Genomic DNA, 18,818 nt, shown 5'->3' on the forward strand with positions numbered 1-18,818 from the left:
CAGGAATCAAGTGGAATTTTTTGCTATACTGTAGTCAAGTATTTCTCTATATTTATTTAATTTATTTTTCAATTATTTAAACCTCCTTTCACCATGTTGGAAGGATTGCTAGCGAGTATGTATTGCCTGACATGGATTTTATGTATCATGGTTTCATTACTAACAATTATACCTTAAGACTTTCTCAATAGACTGTTGGGAGAGTACATTGAAAATTTTGATGCGACGCAACTGAAAGTCGGTGTTTGGAATGGTGATGTTACTTTGCAAAATCTACAGTTAAAACGAGATGTAAGTGTTACGATTGGAAGCTACTTTATATAATTTAATTACTCTTGAGCGATTCTAACAATGGTGATTCTAGGCTTTGAAGAAACTGGAACTTCCCATTTCTGTTCAGTATGGCTTACTTGAAAGCTTAAAACTAAAGATCCCTTGGTCCAGTCTTAGAAATAAGCCTGTGGAAATCTATATTGAAGGGATCCGTGCTCTAGCAGCTATGGATGAGTCTCCTACTGTAAGTATATCTCCCGGTATAAGCAGATGATCCTTTATTAGTTTTTACTAGAGATCGGTTTTGGATAATTGTAGAAATTCTTGTTTTTGAACTAATTTTTACTGACCTTTGCTAGATAAGTAAAACAGAAGATTTATCTCAACAACTGGAAGCAAAACGCCGAGAAATGGAGCTATGGGAAGCAGCACAAGTTGGAACGGCTGAAGCTAATGATGACCCTAATGCGCAAACCTTTACTGAATCTCTAGTCACTCGGATGATTGATAACATACAAATCAATATTCAAGATATTCACATTCGCTTTGAGCATTCAAACGAAAATCATGATAGCGGATATTCCTTCGGCTTACTACTGTCCGAATTCTCTATTTCATCTTGCAACGATATGTGGAAGCCAATGTTTATAGAGACCGAATCGAAAACGATCCATAAATTATGTTCACTGAAAAAACTTGCTGTCTACTCCGACGAAACTTCTGAGTGTATTTCTTCCAATGACTTAAATGATATGATAGGGTTGTTTCATGTTTTACTTACCAATTTTGACCAAAGAGAAAAAGAATTTTTAATTTCCCCTATTATGGGCTCTGCCAAGGTGACGATCAACAAGACCACTACGCCAGAAAAACCACGATTTGTTACTGATCTATCTTTCGAGGGGTTCGACTTAACAGTTAGTGATGACCACCTTGCAAGAGGGATTTCGTTAAATAACGAATTTAACAAGATAATATCCAAAACAAATTTTCGTAGAAATGTGATAGGAGATGCTGCTATTAGCAAATCCTCAGACTACCTTCCGTTTGTTTTCAAAAACATATTAAACGACATTCGTGAAAAAAATTACATCAAGTCATGGCCAGCAATCAAAGGTTTTTGCGAAAGAAGAAAAGCATACATTCATTTATACCGGCAGAAATTTCTCGCAACGAATTTGTCCCCTGAAGAAACAAGTCAGTTGGATAATTTGGAGCTTAGTTTCAGTGTCAGTCAATTAAAATTATTTCGTTCTCTTGCGTACAAAGAAATAAAAAATGAAGGGATCGAGCCGAAAGGTCAGAAACAACAAGGCTGGACTTCATGGATGTGGAATAGTTTTAAGGGTGCCTCTGACGAAGCTGGTGAGATAACCGATGACCAAAAGCAAAGGGTCATTAACGCAATTGGATTAAATGAGAATATGCTGAGTCCTTCTAGTTTTACTGAAACTCCTCCCAACGCTGCTTTATTTGATGTTACATTCAACGTTCCCTCCGGAAGGTTTTCTTTGAAAAGCACTTCAGAAAAGTGTAATCTCATCTCTTTGGAGCTTTCTGAGTTTACTCTGAATCTTCTGGGCACTAATCAAAGCCACAAGTTAGATCTCGTATTGGGTTCTCTCAGGCTTTTTAATGATAAGCGCTCTCTTCTGTATACAAGGAGTAAATCCTCTTCTCTTGATGCAGAAGCGTCTTCTCCGTTGTTTCACATGACGTTCGAAAACCGATTTTCTAATGATGATGATCGTGACATTTTGAAACTTAATCTCCGTACATTGGAATTCTTCCATGATCAGCCTTGCCTTATTAAAGTCAAAAAGCTCTTTGATGACTCCTTATTTACTAATGAAGGGGGAGCTCAATTACTCCGCTTTGCAAATAGCGCTGTTACAGATTTGACTTCCCAAACGATTCATAATTTACGAAACTATATTAACGAAAAACGAAAACTTATTCTTGATGTTCAGCTTCAAGCACCATTAATAATTTTACCTGAGAATGTTGAAAACCAAAATACGGAATCTCTTGTGATTGACTCGGGTCTCATCTCTGTTAAAACAAGTTCCTCAGACCATAATAAAGAAGGACAAAAAACAAAAGAAGAAGAAATCCAAAGTCTCATATATGATGATTATGTGCTTACCCTGGAGTCAGCAGAAATTTCTTTAGGACCACTCTCTTGTATCCATGACGACAGACTAGAGATGAATGAAAAGTATCAGTTGTTGAAGGAATCTTCAATCAACTTGAATGTGTCTATACAAAGTGTTCCTTCTCCTAACTTTCCGAAAATTCGAGTTTCTGGTGAAATGTCTGATTTGTTATTTAAAATCTCCGATGCTCAATATTCCATCTTGAATAATCTCAAATCTACTTTTCTAAGTAATGAGTCATATGCATCTTCTTCTGATCAAGGTTCTCTCCAATCATCAAAATCATTTATCTCACAGGATAGCAATTACAATTTTGAAGTTAAGGAGGAGGATGCCCCACCGGATTTGAAGCATTTCTGTGAATTTGATATGTCGTTAAAAGGAATGAATATCGTTCTTATGAGAGAAAGCGGTCATTCTCAGCGGTCTCCTATGGTATCTCTGGAACTGGGTCAGCTAAACGTATCTTACAATCAATACGATACTGAACAAAAAGCAGAGTTATCTCTCACTTGCGTGAAAGTGAATGATTTAACTACGAGTAACTCCGATGTTTCTGGTCATCGAATATTTGACTGCAATTCGTCTAACGACAATATCACAAAAAACAAATATCCATTAGTCATTGAATATGTCCTTAAGTCGGATCCTTCCTCAAAACTTAACAACAGTACGGACATAAATTTTATCTGCTCTAATGGCAACTTTTCTCTTGCCAAGTATCCAATACTATCTTTGTTAGACTTTTCGTCATCTTTCGGTATGAGCAACAATAATGCGGATACCGTGGCCAAGAAAGAAACATCTTCTGAAGTGTCCGGTAAGACTAATGTGACATTTACTGTACATAATCTCGGATTAGAACTATTTGAATCTTATGAGCAACATCCTATATGCCTTAATATATTCAATTTCCATTCAAATTTCGATACGGCTATCAATAATTGGGAATTGCAATCTCGCATAGAGAAGCTTGATATTCGTGCCTGGAATGAAAACAATAATGAAACTGTTTCATTTTTCGATTCAAGAAACGATCAGTTTTTAGATCTACACTACAAGATGCAGCAAGCTGAAAACAAGGATAGTTATCCTGAAGCAAAACTAAACATAAAAATGGGGTCTTTCTTAATGATATGTCGTCGGCAGCCAATTGTCGATATATTAAATTTCTTTTCTGATTTTATACAAATGAAAACTGTGGTTGAATCTGCAAAATACTTGGCTGAAACCGGATCGCTCCAAGCCGAACAGGGTACCAATTTCGATATAAGCATAAGTATCTCAAACCCCATATTCCGCATTCCTCTTAGCTTGAATAATGGCTTACAAGCCAACGTTGACGTATTACCCGGCAGATTTTCTACGAGAACTATATCCTGGTTACCAAATCTGTCGATTGAACTGTTGTCATCAGAAACAACGATAAAGACATTCTTTTGTGCCGTTTCATCAGAAAAAGGAGATATCGAGCTTGATGTGTTAAAAAATCTTAACGTAGGGTTAAAAATATCGGTTCTACAAGAGATAGTTGGAAATTTAACTAATTATGACATACGAATTGACGGTGAGACAAGCGATTTTTCTTTCCAGCTTTCGCAGGCTCAGTACTATACTTTCCTTCAACTGGCATATGAGGCACCAAAAGCATTGAGTATAAAAGACGCATTCTCTTCAAATTTGGATGCGGGATCTGTGTTTTCTGTTCTCTCTGATGAACTTTATAATATTGAAGTAATCAACAAAGCTATCTCTCACTTTAGTCAGAATACCAGTTCCAGTCTAAATCTTAATTTACATCTTCCAAGGGTCAGCCTGAATTTGTTTGACGGAAATTTTGACACTGCAAGTGATTCGCAAAAACCACTTTCTAGATTCGTTTTGAACGCCACGAAGATGACTTCTAGTTATCACTTTGAAAGCGGCGTTTTCGCAAAGCTCACTATGGAGTCTTTCGCTGTCGAAGATGTTCGAATACAAAAGTCTGAACACTTTTCCAGTCTTATAATGCCTTCTCAGGAAAATGAAGCTCAATTTTGTTTTACACTTACTTGGAAACCTAACAGCAGCAATATCCTTTTGGAAGGTGATTTATACCAGTCTCTTTATGTTCTCTCGTTAGATCATCTTCTTTCAATTTTTTATTGCTTCGGGGGTCACGATTTAGTTGGAATGACATCTGAGAATAATGAAGATGTGTTGGTCGACGAAGGGTCTAATAAAGAAGTCCATGAAAACGAAAAATCCATTTCGTATTCACTTAGATTTGACGTTACACAGACTTCCCTGGTCTTCGTTGCAGATGCTTCCAATTCAAACTCCCAGTGTTTGATTGCAAGAATAGGGCATGTCAGTTTAGCGAGACAAATGTCGTATTCATTAACTATACAAGACATGGGTTTATTTGTGTCTCAAATGGATAAAATACACGGTGGTGTTCAAATACTTGAAAATTTCAGTTTTGGATTTGGATTAGTGCAAAATTCCTCTGGTCAAAATTCCTCTAGTGCTTGTTTGGACATCGATCCGTTAATATTTCGTATTTCGATATATGATTTGCTTTTGATGAGAAGTATAATTAAATCTTCTACCCAGGTCATTTCTAAGTATAAACAGGATTCGAGCAACACCACATTAGAGGCAAGTGATTTATCTGACTTCATTTCGCAAGAGAAACCAACGCATGAATCCCTAATGGCTATGCAGCAAAAAGCAGAAAAAACAGCGACTGATATATTAAATACTTTAGGAAATGCATCTTTAACGACTGAGGAATTGACTATAAACAGTGCTGGAATTCAATTGGCATTGATTAGTGATGCCCATTCCTTACCTGTTGTCGACATTGTGGTTGATGGGTTTATTGTGAATGCGAAGGACTGGAGCTCCAATTTCTCTGCCTCATCCACTTTCAAGGTTCAATGTAATGCTTTTAATTTTGCGAAATCACATTGGGAACCACTGTTAGAGCCTTGGTCTCTAGGTTTGTCTGCTTTTCAAAAAAGTGGAACAAAAGAAATTAGACTTGTATCCAAGGAAAGTGGACAGTTTACCTTGACGCCGATGATGATAATGGACTTTCATAGGATTATTAATTATTACTTGAATAATCGAACCGTGGAAAACGAAAAGCGCCCTGAAGGTTATCCATATGAAGTACTGAATGAGACTGGCTACTCGCTATCAGTGCATTATGGACATAAAGGATCACACGGAGACGAACACTTTAAGCTTGAGTCAGGAAAATCCAAGCTTTGCCGGTTTGAAGATAAGGAGGCTTTGACAGCAGGTTTGATAAATAAGGAAGAAGATATGTCGACAAAGATACGGGTTTCATTTGATGAGATATGGTTCCCCGTTGATCATATATCCGTTCATCGTGAAGGCTCTTTCTTATATGAATTAAAGCCCAGAGCTGAACGCCCTAATTTCCTTTTGGTAACCGTGGTTTTGCTAGAAACTAATGTAAAGAGGATTATCCTTTCATCCCCATATTCACTTGTTAACAGAACTAAAGAAGCCATCGAGTTTGTATGCAACGACCGAGCGGGTCATCGTCAGTCTTCAGTTGTTAGAATTGAACCGCAAGAAACTGGTTACATCCCTCTTGATCTTGCAGCATTGTATCCTTTGAGGGTTCGCCCGGTCTCAAAGTTAGGTTTCTTTTGGTCTAATCAGAGTGTATACTGGAAATCATTACTGAAGTCACCATTGCAATACTTATCGTGTAAATCCAGTAAAACAAATTGGGAGCATACCTTTCTGGTTTTCTCAAGAAATCTAATGGAAGGTTCTATGGCTGATGCTTATCCTTTTATGCAATTAAATATCCTTCCTCCTTTGCAGGTACATAATTTCCTTCCATATGAAGTTAAAGTGCGCATTTTAGAAAAAAACACTCGTAACGATTGGCGTTGTTCCCTTAAACCTGGTGATTCCCTTCCAATCCTGCACATGGATTCAAAGAGCCTTCTTTTGTTAGGCATAAGTATTCCGGAAATTGACCTTCATTCACTCGAATTGCCGATAATTTTTTCGCCAATTGGTGCTTGGGAGTCTATACAATCGACAATGATGCTATCCTGTTCAAATAAGAAGGAAATAGTCAAATTAAACCTTCAATATGACAAATTACCAGGAACAGACTACGTTTCTGACGTAAAAATTTATTCACCATACTTAGTATATAATCGAACGGACATCGACATGCAGCTTTCAGATGATAACGACTATTCAGTGAGCAATATCATACGTGGAGGTGGTTATACCAGCGATATATCTCCTTATTTTTTTTCGTTTAAGCAAGAAAACCGAAAAAACCGTGCTGTTTTAAGGATGAGGGACTCTCGATTGTTCCAACCACTTAGTCTTGATACTATAGGGTCATCTAGTGAAGTTCAAGTTGAAACAAAGGATGATCGAAAAGCATACATATTAGGAGTATCAATTGGAGAATGCACCGGAAAGTTTTGTTTATCTAAAACGGTAACTTTTACTCCCAGATATGTGTTCAGAAATAACATGGATAGACCCTTGTGCCTGAGACAATTCGGTAGCTCCCATGTTTGGAATTTAAAGCCTAAAGCATTATACCCCGTCTGCTTATTCGTGAACTCTGAAGATATTACCACCATTGCAGCATTTCCAGGTACGAATAATTCTTGGTCCTCTGCTTTCTATATGAATAATCTTGGTATAACGCACATAAAAGTATATGAACAAAACGAAAATGGTAACGTATTGCCGGTTTTGTTACGTATTTCAGTATCTCTGAAAGATGCATCATTTTTTATAGTCTTTGATTTAGAGACTGTTGCTTGGCCGTTTAAACTGAAAAATACTTCCTCTATGGACATTTTATACCAACAGAAGAAGCCGGATCCTTTAAGTTCTGAATCGATGTACACTCAACATTTCAAGAAGAGTAAATATGTTTTACAGGCCGGAGAAGAGGCTGATTATTGTTGGGACTTCCCTTCTCTTAAAGATAAAAGACTTGAAGTTATAGCAGGAAATGCAGTACATGATCTGGATATATCGTCAGTCGGAGAGCTTAGTCCGTGGTTTCCTCAAGAGTTGAATACTAACAGCCGATTGATACCCGAAATATCTATTACTGGTCTCACAAGCATACTTACTTTTAAAGAAGTAGACGCAGATTCTCCTCCACAGTTACCGCATCGCAAAGGCCAGACTAAAGAAGAAGATAAGAATGAAACAGAATTTAAATTTGCTATGGACCTGAGTGGTGTTGGATTATCTTTAATTAATGGTCAGTGTGAAGAGTTTGCTTATGCTACACTACGAAACCTACTGATAAATTTTGATGAAAGTGCGGATTTACATTCACTCTCTGTTTCATTAGGTTGGTTCCAGATTGATAATCAATTGTTGGATTCTCTGCATCCAATCGCGTTATTTCCATCAGTGATCACTGAGGAAGTAAAAGAAGAAAACCCAGAAGTGTTGCAATTCCGTATCTCTTCATTGAAAAATTATGATTATGGCTTGCTATATGTTAAATATGCTTCCGTTCTTTTGCAAGAATTATCTCTTGAACTGGATGATCGCCTTGTGTATATGTTATTACGACTTATATATCCTTCTCTTGACGTCTCTCAAAGTACTAAAAGTTTGAATGAAGATTCATTCAATGACAAATTTGAACTTCCTAATTTTGATGTGGATGTCTATCAAAATGATGTCTTCTTTGAAGCTCTACATTTGCAACCCACAATCTTTAACCTGACATTTGAAGCTTCAGGAGACATTGAAAATCAAATCATAAAGGTGAGGACTCCTAATTCCACCTTGGACTTCATGACAGGACTTCTCATGAATACCTTGGGCAATATCCATGATGCACCTGTTCAGTTGAATTCCGTTTTATTAGAAAACGCTAGGGGAACTGTATCTGAGCTAGTCTCCAAAATCATCACTCATTATAAGCAACAAATTGGATACCAAATGTATATGATTGCTGGTCGTGCAGACTTCTTAGGAAACCCCGTTGGGCTGTTCAATAACTTTGCCTCTGGTGTTTTTGATATGTTTTATGAACCATATCAAGGATTTTTACTTCAAGATACTCAATCGATCGGGGATTCGCTTGCTCGCGGTACCTCCAGCTTTATGAGGAAAACCATATTTGGCGTTTCTGATAGTGTATCTAAACTTACTAGTACGTTTTCGAAGGGATTGTCTACAATGACAATGGATCCGAAGTATAAGATGTCAAGACGTCGTTTTCGATCAAGAAACCGACCAAAGAAAGCAGCTTTTGGTGTAACAGTCGGTGCGAATACCTTTTATGATAGCATGACGAGTGGTTTTGAAGGTCTTCGTCGGCCATTTACTGATCGAAAATCTGATAGTCCTGGCAAATTCTTGAAAGGATTTGGCAAGGGTGTTTTAGGTCTGGCAACCAAACCTGCTATAGGTTTCTTGGATATGACCACTAACGTGTCAGAAGGCATACGAAATTCAACAGATGTTCGAGCAAATCCCGAAATTGACAAAGCTCGCATTCCTCGGTTTGTTGGTTTTGGTGGTTTGATCCAGCCATACAGAGTTTACGAATCCCTTGGAATGTATTTACTGGCTATGCTAGCGAATGGCATCTATTCGAATGAAAAATATCTTTACCATGCCGAGCTTAAGGATGAAAGAATACTGTTCATCAGCACGAAGCATTTCATTATTACTACCTCAAACAACGAAGTTGAAACAGTTACTTCAGTTAGAAAGGTTAAGAATGTGAGATTCTCCGAAGATGAATTCGTATGCTCAATGTATGATATGTCAACTTTACGTCTCCCTCTTCCAGTCGATGATAAAAAGAAGGACAGGTGTATACAAGAAGTCAACAGGGCTTATGTTGAATCTCATCGTTTGCGCTTAAAAGACGTTGAACCTTTCTAAAGCTTGATATAAACTCTACTTTTTGTTGTTAATACTATTATGATCTAAAGTTTTATAATTTTTTTGATGATTCTATAGTTTTTATAGATAAATACCTTCTAACATATGATTAATGAAAAACACTAGGAGAATATGAATATAACAATATACAATGTTTTCGACCCATGTTAATTGTTTCTTGTCTACACATATTCTAACTTCTTCCGTACAACATAAGTTCCTAACCTCGTAAAAATTGCTTTGTTAGATCTAATTTAAACTCGATAATGAATGTTATAAGTTCAGAATCATCAATAGGAGATGAAGAGAATATTTTCCGCCGTTTTGAACAGTTGCTCGTTTCATATGAAAAGCTAACACTCATGGCAGCAGAACAGGAAGAATATAACAGTCAAATGGAAGCAAACGTACTAAAATTACTTAAAGAAAGGTGGGAGAGAGATCAGAGATACACGAGTATCTTCTACAAGCTATTAGGATGTATTGAAAAAGTGCTTTGTAACAAAATGAGCAGAAATGAACTCAAACAAGAATATGATAATATAATTGAGACAGCATTATCTTCTGACCAACAAGCTTACGAAAACGCTTCGGTTGAAAATGTTCGACTTAAGAAAAAGCTCGAGAAAGCTAGCCTAGAAGGTGAACCACCTTCTAGTGAAGCATGATTGTGTTTACAAAACCTGAAACTATCAATCCATTATGACTATTAATCATGTAATGGTTGTCTCCATGCATTATTTCTTACAAATACACTAATGTTGAAATCTGAGTTACTCTTAAACTGATATTATATGCAATATGAAATAAATGCAAAGAATGCAACGTTATAAATTACTTCTATTAAACTCCTTCCTCTCCTGTACATGAACGGTTCTATGCTATTCTTAAATGGCCTAAGTTCCTTTATAAGAATACTTTCATCTCTATACTCCAACTCACGAATAATGGTTACTTCTTTTTATCTGACATATTTTGAACATGTATTAATCATTAAAGTGCGCGCGTCTACAAATATAGGATAGTAAGAACGGAGAATAACAAATCGTTTCTTCCTCTACATATTTTTGTATTGGATGTTTTAGACATTCTTTGATTATTATGGTTGGCATTTGAGCGGTTTCAGGCTTCTGCAACCGAGAGAATAATATAATAGGAAAGCTATGAAAAAGGATAACGATGAGGCCTATGATAAGTTTCTCATTTGGTTAGCACAAAATGATTTTTATATCTCATCAAAAATCCAAATTACCAAGAATGCCGTTGCTGGACGAGGGATTGTCTCTTCACAAACCATTTCTCCCCCGGAGGTGCTAGCCTCATTTGATAAAAGCTTCGTTTTGAGTCCTAAAAACTCGTATTTCTCGCCTTTGCTTTCCACACTTTGTTATGATGCTGGAGTGTCAGGAAAAACAAAAACCCATAGTTATGCTACCCAATCTGACCATTTAGCCAATGTCCGGCTTACACTGGCACTTTTATTAGAAAAATCTCTAGGCGAAAATAGTTTTTGGAAACCTTACTTGGATACTCTTGATGAAGTAGTTATTCCCGATTCCATTTTGCTATGGGACGATGATCGAAATCGATTGAAGGGGACTACTGTATATGAAAATAGTAACAATGTATTAAAAATATACTACGATCAATACAAGGAGCTAGTTTTACCTTTTTTCAAGAAGTTTAAATCACTTCCCATATCATGTCCGAGCTGGCTCAAATATTTGCAAACATGCATTCTCACTCAAAGCAGATGCTTTTATATTGATGATTATCATCAACTATCGCTTGTTCCTTTCGTTGATATATTTAATCATCAGTCAAATCCAGAAGTCGCTTTTCTTCAGTGTTCCAACTTTACAGGGGATTCACCAGGTGATGATGAGCCTACGGATTACTCTCGTTGCAATTTCTTGCTGAACGCAGTAATTCAACAAGGGTATGAGATTTTTAATTGCTTTGGGTCTTTTTGTGCCGATGAACTTCTCATCCAATATGGCTTTTTAGATCCCACTTGTGAAATTTGGCAAGTAGATTTGGAAAGGACGCTGCGGAGCTTATTCAAGGAACCCTTCCGTCAATGGAAGCAGTATTTTGATTTGAAGTCGCTTCATGATTCACATGATGAATATTGTAAATTGATCTTGAGGGAATCATCAAATTCCTCACGAAATATACTCTCTCGCCATCACAAGAGCTTGTGTATATTTAAAAAATATGGACCGAGTTTTGCAACTTTCTCATTCGTTTGCTTCCTCGTATACAACTCTTATATGAAAAGCAGAACGATCACTACTAGTCACTTTCCTTTTTCGAAATTTGAAAGAAGTCTATGGAATTTGCACATCCGAAACATGAGTGCTAAGGAACCAAAACTAGAGCAGGAATTGATAGCTCTTTATGCGGATGTTCTTAAAACACTCCATTCAATATATGAAATACGCAAAAGTCAGTATGGGAATGGAGGTTTATCGGCATCCGATTATAAATTTCTGCTTGATAATTCATCCTTCGAACATGAAAGTCATTCTTTTATTGCTATAAAAGTATTTCATAATGAGTTATCGGTTTTGGAATCTGAACTTCAACGCTGTATAGAAATACAGTCCAACCTTCTTAAAGCCATTAAAGAAAACTAGTATTAAGCTGTCTATGTCTATGAATGAAATTTTTAATATTCTTTGAAAATCGATTAAGAAAGCCCATAGACTTAGTAAATACTTTTTATCAATGAATATAGTAGTAAAGTAGACGGCTAGGGTTGTTCGAGCTCAAACTACATATGTCGTATTTTAAATCAACGTTACATATTTTTCAATCAATCTCTGTTTTCTCGGTGATTCCAATAAAGCCCAGCTATTAAAATCTGAAGTCCCATACCTCAAAAATGCTTGAGCAGAGTGCAATGTTATACAGACATTGATAAGAGACAACAAGAATTTATAGAAGAAAAGATTTGATTTATTTTATTATAACTAACACTGGTATAGCAAAATATAACGAACAAAGATAACTTTCTGAATTTCTCTTGCGTTGCCAATTGACCTTTTAACTCTACCGCAGGAGTTGCTTTGTCCTTAACATTAGAAATCGAATCCAAATATTGAAGAACAAACTACCACTTCCGTATTTGAGGACCAAGAAATTGGCCCTTGAGATATATATCTTTACCTTGTGTGAACAACTCACTACGACATACTCCTATGTAATATGTATGAACATTCTCACAATTCCTATAGATCAAGAATTATATCGTATCTTGAACCCTCCTCTAGAAAGTATAGTAAACGATTGATTCTTTGCCAAACAGGTAAGTTGCTTTTGTCAATCTGCTTTAGTTAGTCGTTCAACCAGTACGACGTAAGGCATGTAACAAAGATGCATTATTTTTTATTTTTTTTTAAGAAGTACTTCTAATTGTTTACAGAAAATGGCCCTTGTCCTATTATTGCAATCGTAAACTCGTTGGTCTTAAAATCTAATAATGAAAGATCGTTCTCTCTTCCAAACAAAAGACACATTGCTTCAGAAGAAGTAAATGATTATCTTATTCAATTTGCCAAAAGATACGCTCTTTGTGAAGACTATGATGAACTTCATGGTCGACTTTCTACTATGCATTTTGGTCAACAGTTAAATCCTTCTATTCTAGACATTCAAAAATTTGATTATGGTGATGAAATTTTCAAAGTATTCGGCATCCCATTAGTCCATGGCTGGTTATTCTCTAGTGAAATCATGCCAGATGACCCATCGTCTCTCAAGTGTTTGCAAGAACTAGAGTATTATGAGAAGATTGCAGATACTTTTGCAGAGAGACGTTCTTTACTGGAAATGCCAGAGAAGTTGACTTCTGAGCAGACAAGCTTTCTGGAAAACAGTGAGTCCCTTCTTTTCGTTCTATCATTTACTAACCTTTTGAAGCTACGTTTGTCGATGCAATTATGGAAGACAGGTTTACCATGCAGTTTCTCACTTCATCTGGTCTGCGAAAAATACTCGAATTAATTCATCCCGGGGAAATAGTAGTATTGTTTCGGTCGTGTCATTTCAGTACTTTGTATTCTAATCCGGAATCACTAAGTCTCTTCACGCTCGTCACTGACAGTGGATATGCCAGAACTGGAGAAGATGTTGTATGGGAAACGTTTGATGACCAAGTAGTGGAAACTGGAACCGGAGAACTTTGTTCAGCAAATTTTATACCGGCTGCCCTCATTCTTAACCAGAGAAAAGAAGAGCATGAGCGTCGCGTTAAAGAGGATGAACATTACGCCAGAAGGTTAGCTCAAGGACAACAGCGACAGAGTCGTAGTGGGCAAAATACAGGCTATTCACAAACAGCGCATCGCCCCAGAAACAATAAGACACCAAAGAAGAAGCAGGATGAACAGCAATTAAAAAGCTGCATTATCTGTTAAAAGGTATGGAAATTAGCCATGCTGTTTTAACGGACTTTCTGTTTCTCTTTTTAAATTTACTTACGAAGTTCATGTTCATGTTATGATGTTTTCACTTTCTTTAGCTTTTAACGTTGATTTTATTAATAATACATTTCTCACTATTTTTTTGGTGTTCATGATTCATAAAAGTGTACACGATCATTAACAAGTAGTAGCCAGCCTTCTGTGTCTTTTGATTTTATCCAAGTTCCATCCGGTTGTAACGTATTCGTTGCAGTGGTATCTGGTTGAAAGTCTGCCAATATCTCAGAAGAATCTATATTCCAGAATCGAACATGTGAATCATCACCTGCTGCTCCAAAAAGAGTACCTTTTTCATTACACATAAATGCTAAGTTACGTTCTATCAAGTTGGAATGTCCAGCATAAGACATTAAATGGTTTACCTTTGAGGTATGCCTTACAAAGCGTAAATCGTACAAAGAAATCGTAGAGACTAATCCACTTACTAAAAGTTTCGGTTCAGCCGAATCGACAAGGGCTGTTGAACATACACTCGCATCGTGAGCAAATCGACATATGTTTTTGCTAGGGGCTCTTAAATCATACAATAAAACAGATTTATTTCTGCATCCGGCAGCCAAGATATTTTGATCAACTGCAGTTAAAGTAAACACGTCACCCTTGGAATGTAGGTTTCTCAAGAAAACACCTTCCTCATTTAACAAGGTGACTTTATTTGAGCCACCCACTGCAAATCCAATTCCATTGATAAACTCAGAGCAGTGGGGAGTTTTCATTGATCGTAGCGATGATTGAGTATAATTCTCTGGGGACTCTTGGGAGATATTATAACTACACATATGAGCTTTACTTTCAGTCGACTGTGAGCTAAGGGTAGTCCAAAATAGGCGTGTTCCAAAATTTGAAGAAAGAGATGTTATAGAAGAGGGCGACAAGCCAAGACGAGCGACATTAATACTTTGTGTCACCATTCCATTATTCGTTGAGAATTCTGCATCATGCAAATATAAATCATTATCTGAGTTGAGAGATGAAACAAACAAGTCGCCCCTGCTGGACGAAAATATATATTTGTTTAATCCCGGAACCCAATGAACTTTCTGTAGACTGATCCCCTGTAAAGAAGGGGAAAAAGTTATTTTTCGACCTCGTTGACCTAAAAGACCTGCATTCAAGAAATTCCCATAGGTGCCTGCTAATTGACGGCCGAATAAGTACTTATTTAAACTAGGCAATAAGTTACGATGATGCTTTTTGGTTGTAATCTGCTCTTCGGCCTTAGAGTTACTTCTTTTTCGATTATTATCTTGATTTAAATGTTCCCTTGTATATTCAGTTGCAGATGGAGTAGATATTCCTTGTGAAGCGATTCGAAAGTATCTATTGCGAGTTGAATCATAGTAAAAGCCAGGAATTTCCAGCGGAGTACCATTCATTCTCAATGTCAGTTACAGCAAACTTTCGTTCGTAAATTATCTGTTCTTTTGCCAAAAGTTCATTTCCCTTTTCTTAAGATGCTAAACAAATTTTGATAAATTCCTAATAATCTAATTGTTTTTGTATAAAAAGGATAAACAAAAGAAAACTGGTATATATGTAATTCACATCTGAATGTAGAACATAGTCAACGTTGGATCCAAATATAAAGTACTTCCTTCCGATTCAGTATCCTTAAGAGCGATTTTCTTCAAGTCTTTTAGTATGTGCTTTTATTAAATTCTTGATTTTGACAATAAACATAGAAAATAAGACAAATAGCAAAAGGTATACCAATGCTCAAGAGCTCCAGTAAGGTAATGACACTTTGACTTAGAGACCATAAGAAGTTCTCAATTCTTTGTTTAAAGATTTAAGAGATGTTTTCAAGAACTCGTACTTGGCCTCATAACTAGGTACCACCTGATTGACTAAAATTGTTTCGACATTCTTTAGTGTAATATCGACAACAGCAGGGAAAACTTCAGGCGAAAAATTGTCTTTTTCAATTAGACTTGGTGCTTTCATAGCACGCAAACGAGAAATTGCCCTTGACATCAATTGTATGCATAGTTTTTTGAGATCATCGTCAGTAAAAATAAAGGTTGATAACGTGTAGATGAACGTTAGTAAGTGAATAAATGAGCATTCATCTAAGGCATAGTCAGGTATTTTTTTTAGCATTCGAAACATATGGACGTTTGGATATTCTGTGAAATAGATCAAAGCCTCTTCATTTTTCGTAGCCTCAATCATTTTTGAAAGATTATCAAGATGATGCGAAAGATTGTTAGAGACCATAGAGTAAGAACCATCATCACCATTTATCTTCTTCTCCAAGAGCGTCGTGGTAGCACTTACACGCTTAGCGAGATCTGACATTGCCGTGGCCTTTTCTTGGTTATGTACCCTGATCTTTTCTAATAATTTTTTCAACGAATCCCCCTCTTCATGTATAGCACTAGAGTCATAAAATTCTAATGGCTCCTTGGAACATTCCTCAGCGGTCTCTTTTATTTTAGTGTCGAGAGTTGCATTAAGATGTAAACCAATCAGCGGCTTAATTATCGAATCAATTTGATTTGGTAATTCCTGTTTAAGTATTTCATTAACCCTTTTCTTTAACAGCATATTGACGAAACTAGACACTTCATCCTCTTGAGGGAGGACTGTCTCGACGATAGTTTCCAAGTGCTCCGACGAAGAGGGACCCAGGACACTTGAAGCATATTCAAATACATTACTTTCTGTTTCTTTTATATTTGATGGAAGCTTGAATTCTCTTATAGCGGGTGCAACGTTCATGCCTTTGTCAACTTTTTCTAAGTGGGCAGATGCTATAATAGATTGCTCAGGTGTCGGGTAATCCAACGATTTCCCTTCTCTACTAAAGCAATCCGCATCCATATTCAATAAATAATATCCACTAGTTAATGCCAACAGTAAATTAAGTTCGCTATCATTTTCTGAGATCATATTCGAGAACAAAATTCCATCATCCAATATTGTTTTAGACATTACAGTACCGATATAACCTGACTCACCAAAAATTTCCCTGTTTACAACTGACATTATAAAAGAAAACGTACTTGCGTTATTTAGGTCAGGAGAAAACGAAGAAGCACAATAAGAGAAAATGTCCAAATAGTCGGCTGAAATGGACGATATCAAGTCCTGCTTATTGGTAACTCCCAATAAGTGTGGAGAAAACTTTCGATTTTTATTCTTTAAATTTATTTCTTGTGTGACCTGACGACAGCCAAAATCAAACAGGAATAAAGTAGAACTTTGGTTATAAGTTACACACAAAATCCTATCCAAAAATGTTCCGTCCTTCTTGCTTGTAGACAAACAGAAGACTGAATTAGCAGGCGAAGGTAGATGTAAATCTATAAAAGCAAAAGGCGTAGAAAGATGTTGTTTTTCGGTATTTGTATTAGCTGACAAGGTCACTTGGTATAGGTATACTTTAGAGTCCACCAATAAAGCTAACACTGTTTTATCCTTTGACAGCGAACAAGAGTTGATAGTAGAAGGAGCTTCCACCATTAAAAGAGAATTCTCAAAAAGCTCACTCGGACCAATTTTCACGCTCTTCTGGTTTAGTGAAACTTGTATTACATAATACTTGTTTTTCACCAAAACACCAACAAGATTAGAGTCTCCAGATACCCATGTGCAATCCCGTAATAAGGAATGCTTGATGCTTAAAACCAAGGAAGTACTGAGATTATTGGCTCCATCACTTATCTTCCATACAGAAGCTTTACCTTCGCAATTCGTAGCAAGCAAGTATACGTTAGCGAATGAATCTTCCCCAAATCCCAGGTAAACGACTTGGTTTTCGCAGTCCAAAATACAACGTTGCATGGTATCGACATTTGACACGCAAACTTGATTGAGATTTTGATTGACGTAAGCCGCGTATTGATTTTTTTTATCAGCTAAAGCTAAAGGCTCATAGAAGTAATTGTACGGAAGATTCAGCTTTGCTAATCTTTGAAAAGACTCAACCAATAATGGAGACGATATGCAAGATGGTGGAATAGTGAACGAACGACCCAAAGGTGGATCGATACTGTATACCTCATGAGGAACGCCATTATCATCATCTAAAAGTTGAGATAATTGACTTTCTTCCAAACCGCTACCTTCTTCTTTTGTAGGACTAGTAAAAGGACGAAGAGGAGATGGGGATTTCGACTTAAATTTCTGTTCCTTCTGAAAGACGTCACCTTTCCCAATTGTCAACGGGTAAGCATCTTGCTGTTTATTAATTTTCACGGGAGTTGAAACATCCCTCTTTTTAGTTGTTTCCGGATTTAAACTAGACGATGGACGCTGCAATAAAGGACTAGTTGCTTCTAAGAAGTCAAAGGGGTTAAAGCTGTTGAAAAATGGCTGTCTGGGGGTAGCATGTGGACTGCCTTCTGATTTTTTAGCGCCATTTGCAATGGGACTAGGATTACAATCTGGCAAACCGTCATGTTGCTTTTTGTTCTCTGCGACATCTGGTCTTAACATATTAAGCAATAAATCGCTTTCCGTAGGATTTGAACGGAGTGTAGCTGACATAGTCCTTGAAAACTTGTTTGAAGATTCGTCGTTTGGATTTTTTGAAATCCCAAACTCAGATACTTTGTGTTGACCAAAATTAGTATCTTTTTTATATCCGGACATGACAGAATAAGTGATTGCCAAAAGTTATTTTTCTTAATATCACTACATGTATTATATGTATGTCAAAAGTTCAGGATAAGTGAGCTTTGGCTGTGGGAGGGAAGGTTCCTTGAAGTCAAGTTAAAGGAGTAGTGGTAACGAAAGGTATGAAAAACGAGTAAAGAGTCTGTACTACCGAAATATGAAAATGGTTACTCTCATTCAAGTGTGATTCTCGTTAGACTTTGTTTATAGTAAAATAACTTATTTTGGCTGAAGTTGGTTACTTGAATTTAACATCGACTTTTTTACCTTCGAACCGTTTTATTGAATTTTTTTTAACTACTTGCTTAAATCTTTCTATTTCTATATTTTGAGGTTTCAATTATTATGGGGAACTGACGAA

General features: G+C 36.6%; 6 protein-coding genes across 6 annotated transcripts; 4 read left to right on the forward strand and 2 right to left on the reverse strand.

The window, feature by feature from the left end:
- Nucleotides 1-28: 28 nt before the first annotated feature.
- On the forward strand, nt 29-9,579 carry SOCG_00675 (vacuolar protein sorting-associated protein 13b). The gene is made up of 4 exons (XM_013163095.1): nt 29-115; nt 179-291; nt 365-517; nt 633-9,579. The coding sequence occupies exons 1-4, from the start codon at nt 94-96 to the stop codon at nt 9,348-9,350; spliced, it is 9,006 nt and encodes a 3,001-aa protein (XP_013018549.1). The 5' UTR covers nt 29-93; the 3' UTR covers nt 9,351-9,579.
- Nucleotides 9,537-10,386, forward strand: SOCG_00676 (sporulation specific protein Spo2). Its single transcript, XM_013163096.1, has one exon. The coding sequence runs from the start codon at nt 9,617-9,619 to the stop codon at nt 10,016-10,018; it is 402 nt and encodes a 133-aa protein (XP_013018550.1). The 5' UTR covers nt 9,537-9,616; the 3' UTR covers nt 10,019-10,386.
- On the forward strand, nt 10,320-12,050 carry SOCG_00677 (lysine methyltransferase). The gene has a single exon (XM_013163097.1). The coding sequence runs from the start codon at nt 10,514-10,516 to the stop codon at nt 11,987-11,989; it is 1,476 nt and encodes a 491-aa protein (XP_013018551.1). The 5' UTR covers nt 10,320-10,513; the 3' UTR covers nt 11,990-12,050.
- SOCG_00678 (DUF544 family protein) lies at nt 12,045-13,929 on the forward strand. Its single transcript, XM_013163098.1, has 3 exons — nt 12,045-12,660; nt 12,778-13,230; nt 13,275-13,929. Exons 1-3 carry the CDS (start codon nt 12,561-12,563, stop codon nt 13,769-13,771), a joined length of 1,050 nt encoding a protein of 349 aa, XP_013018552.1. The 5' UTR covers nt 12,045-12,560; the 3' UTR covers nt 13,772-13,929.
- SOCG_00679 (WDR21 family WD repeat protein) lies at nt 13,865-15,458 on the reverse strand. The gene has a single exon (XM_013163099.1). The coding sequence runs from the start codon at nt 15,211-15,213 to the stop codon at nt 13,927-13,929; it is 1,287 nt and encodes a 428-aa protein (XP_013018553.1). The 5' UTR covers nt 15,214-15,458; the 3' UTR covers nt 13,865-13,926.
- Nucleotides 15,392-18,684, reverse strand: SOCG_00680 (uncharacterized protein). The gene has a single exon (XM_013163100.1). The coding sequence runs from the start codon at nt 18,431-18,433 to the stop codon at nt 15,587-15,589; it is 2,847 nt and encodes a 948-aa protein (XP_013018554.1). The 5' UTR covers nt 18,434-18,684; the 3' UTR covers nt 15,392-15,586.
- Nucleotides 18,685-18,818: the final 134 nt, after the last annotated feature.

The sequence above is a fragment of the Schizosaccharomyces octosporus genome, assembly GCF_000150505.1.
Source record: "Schizosaccharomyces octosporus yFS286 unplaced genomic scaffold supercont6.2, whole genome shotgun sequence".
In the NCBI taxonomy this organism is placed as follows: domain Eukaryota; kingdom Fungi; phylum Ascomycota; class Schizosaccharomycetes; order Schizosaccharomycetales; family Schizosaccharomycetaceae; genus Schizosaccharomyces; species Schizosaccharomyces octosporus.

Bases quoted from the DNA above. Each gene is read 5' to 3' on its own strand.
- SOCG_00676 (XM_013163096.1), top strand. From the start codon at position 9,617: ATGAATGTTATAAGTTCAGAATCATCAATAGGAGATGAAGAGAATATT.
- SOCG_00680 (XM_013163100.1), bottom strand. From the start codon at position 18,433: ATGTCCGGATATAAAAAAGATACTAATTTTGGTCAACACAAAGTATCT.
- SOCG_00678 (XM_013163098.1), top strand. From the start codon at position 12,561: ATGTATGAACATTCTCACAATTCCTATAGATCAAGAATTATATCGTAT. The intron at 12,661-12,777 runs GTAAGTTGCTTT...AATTGTTTACAG, and splicing joins ATTGATTCTTTGCCAAACAG to AAAATGGCCCTTGTCCTATT. The intron at 13,231-13,274 runs GTGAGTCCCTTC...AACCTTTTGAAG, and splicing joins GACAAGCTTTCTGGAAAACA to CTACGTTTGTCGATGCAATT.
- SOCG_00677 (XM_013163097.1), top strand. From the start codon at position 10,514: ATGAAAAAGGATAACGATGAGGCCTATGATAAGTTTCTCATTTGGTTA.
- SOCG_00675 (XM_013163095.1), top strand. From the start codon at position 94: ATGTTGGAAGGATTGCTAGCGA. The intron at 116-178 runs GTATGTATTGCC...TTATACCTTAAG, and splicing joins GTTGGAAGGATTGCTAGCGA to ACTTTCTCAATAGACTGTTG. The intron at 518-632 runs GTAAGTATATCT...GACCTTTGCTAG, and splicing joins CTATGGATGAGTCTCCTACT to ATAAGTAAAACAGAAGATTT.
- SOCG_00679 (XM_013163099.1), bottom strand. From the start codon at position 15,213: ATGAATGGTACTCCGCTGGAAATTCCTGGCTTTTACTATGATTCAACT.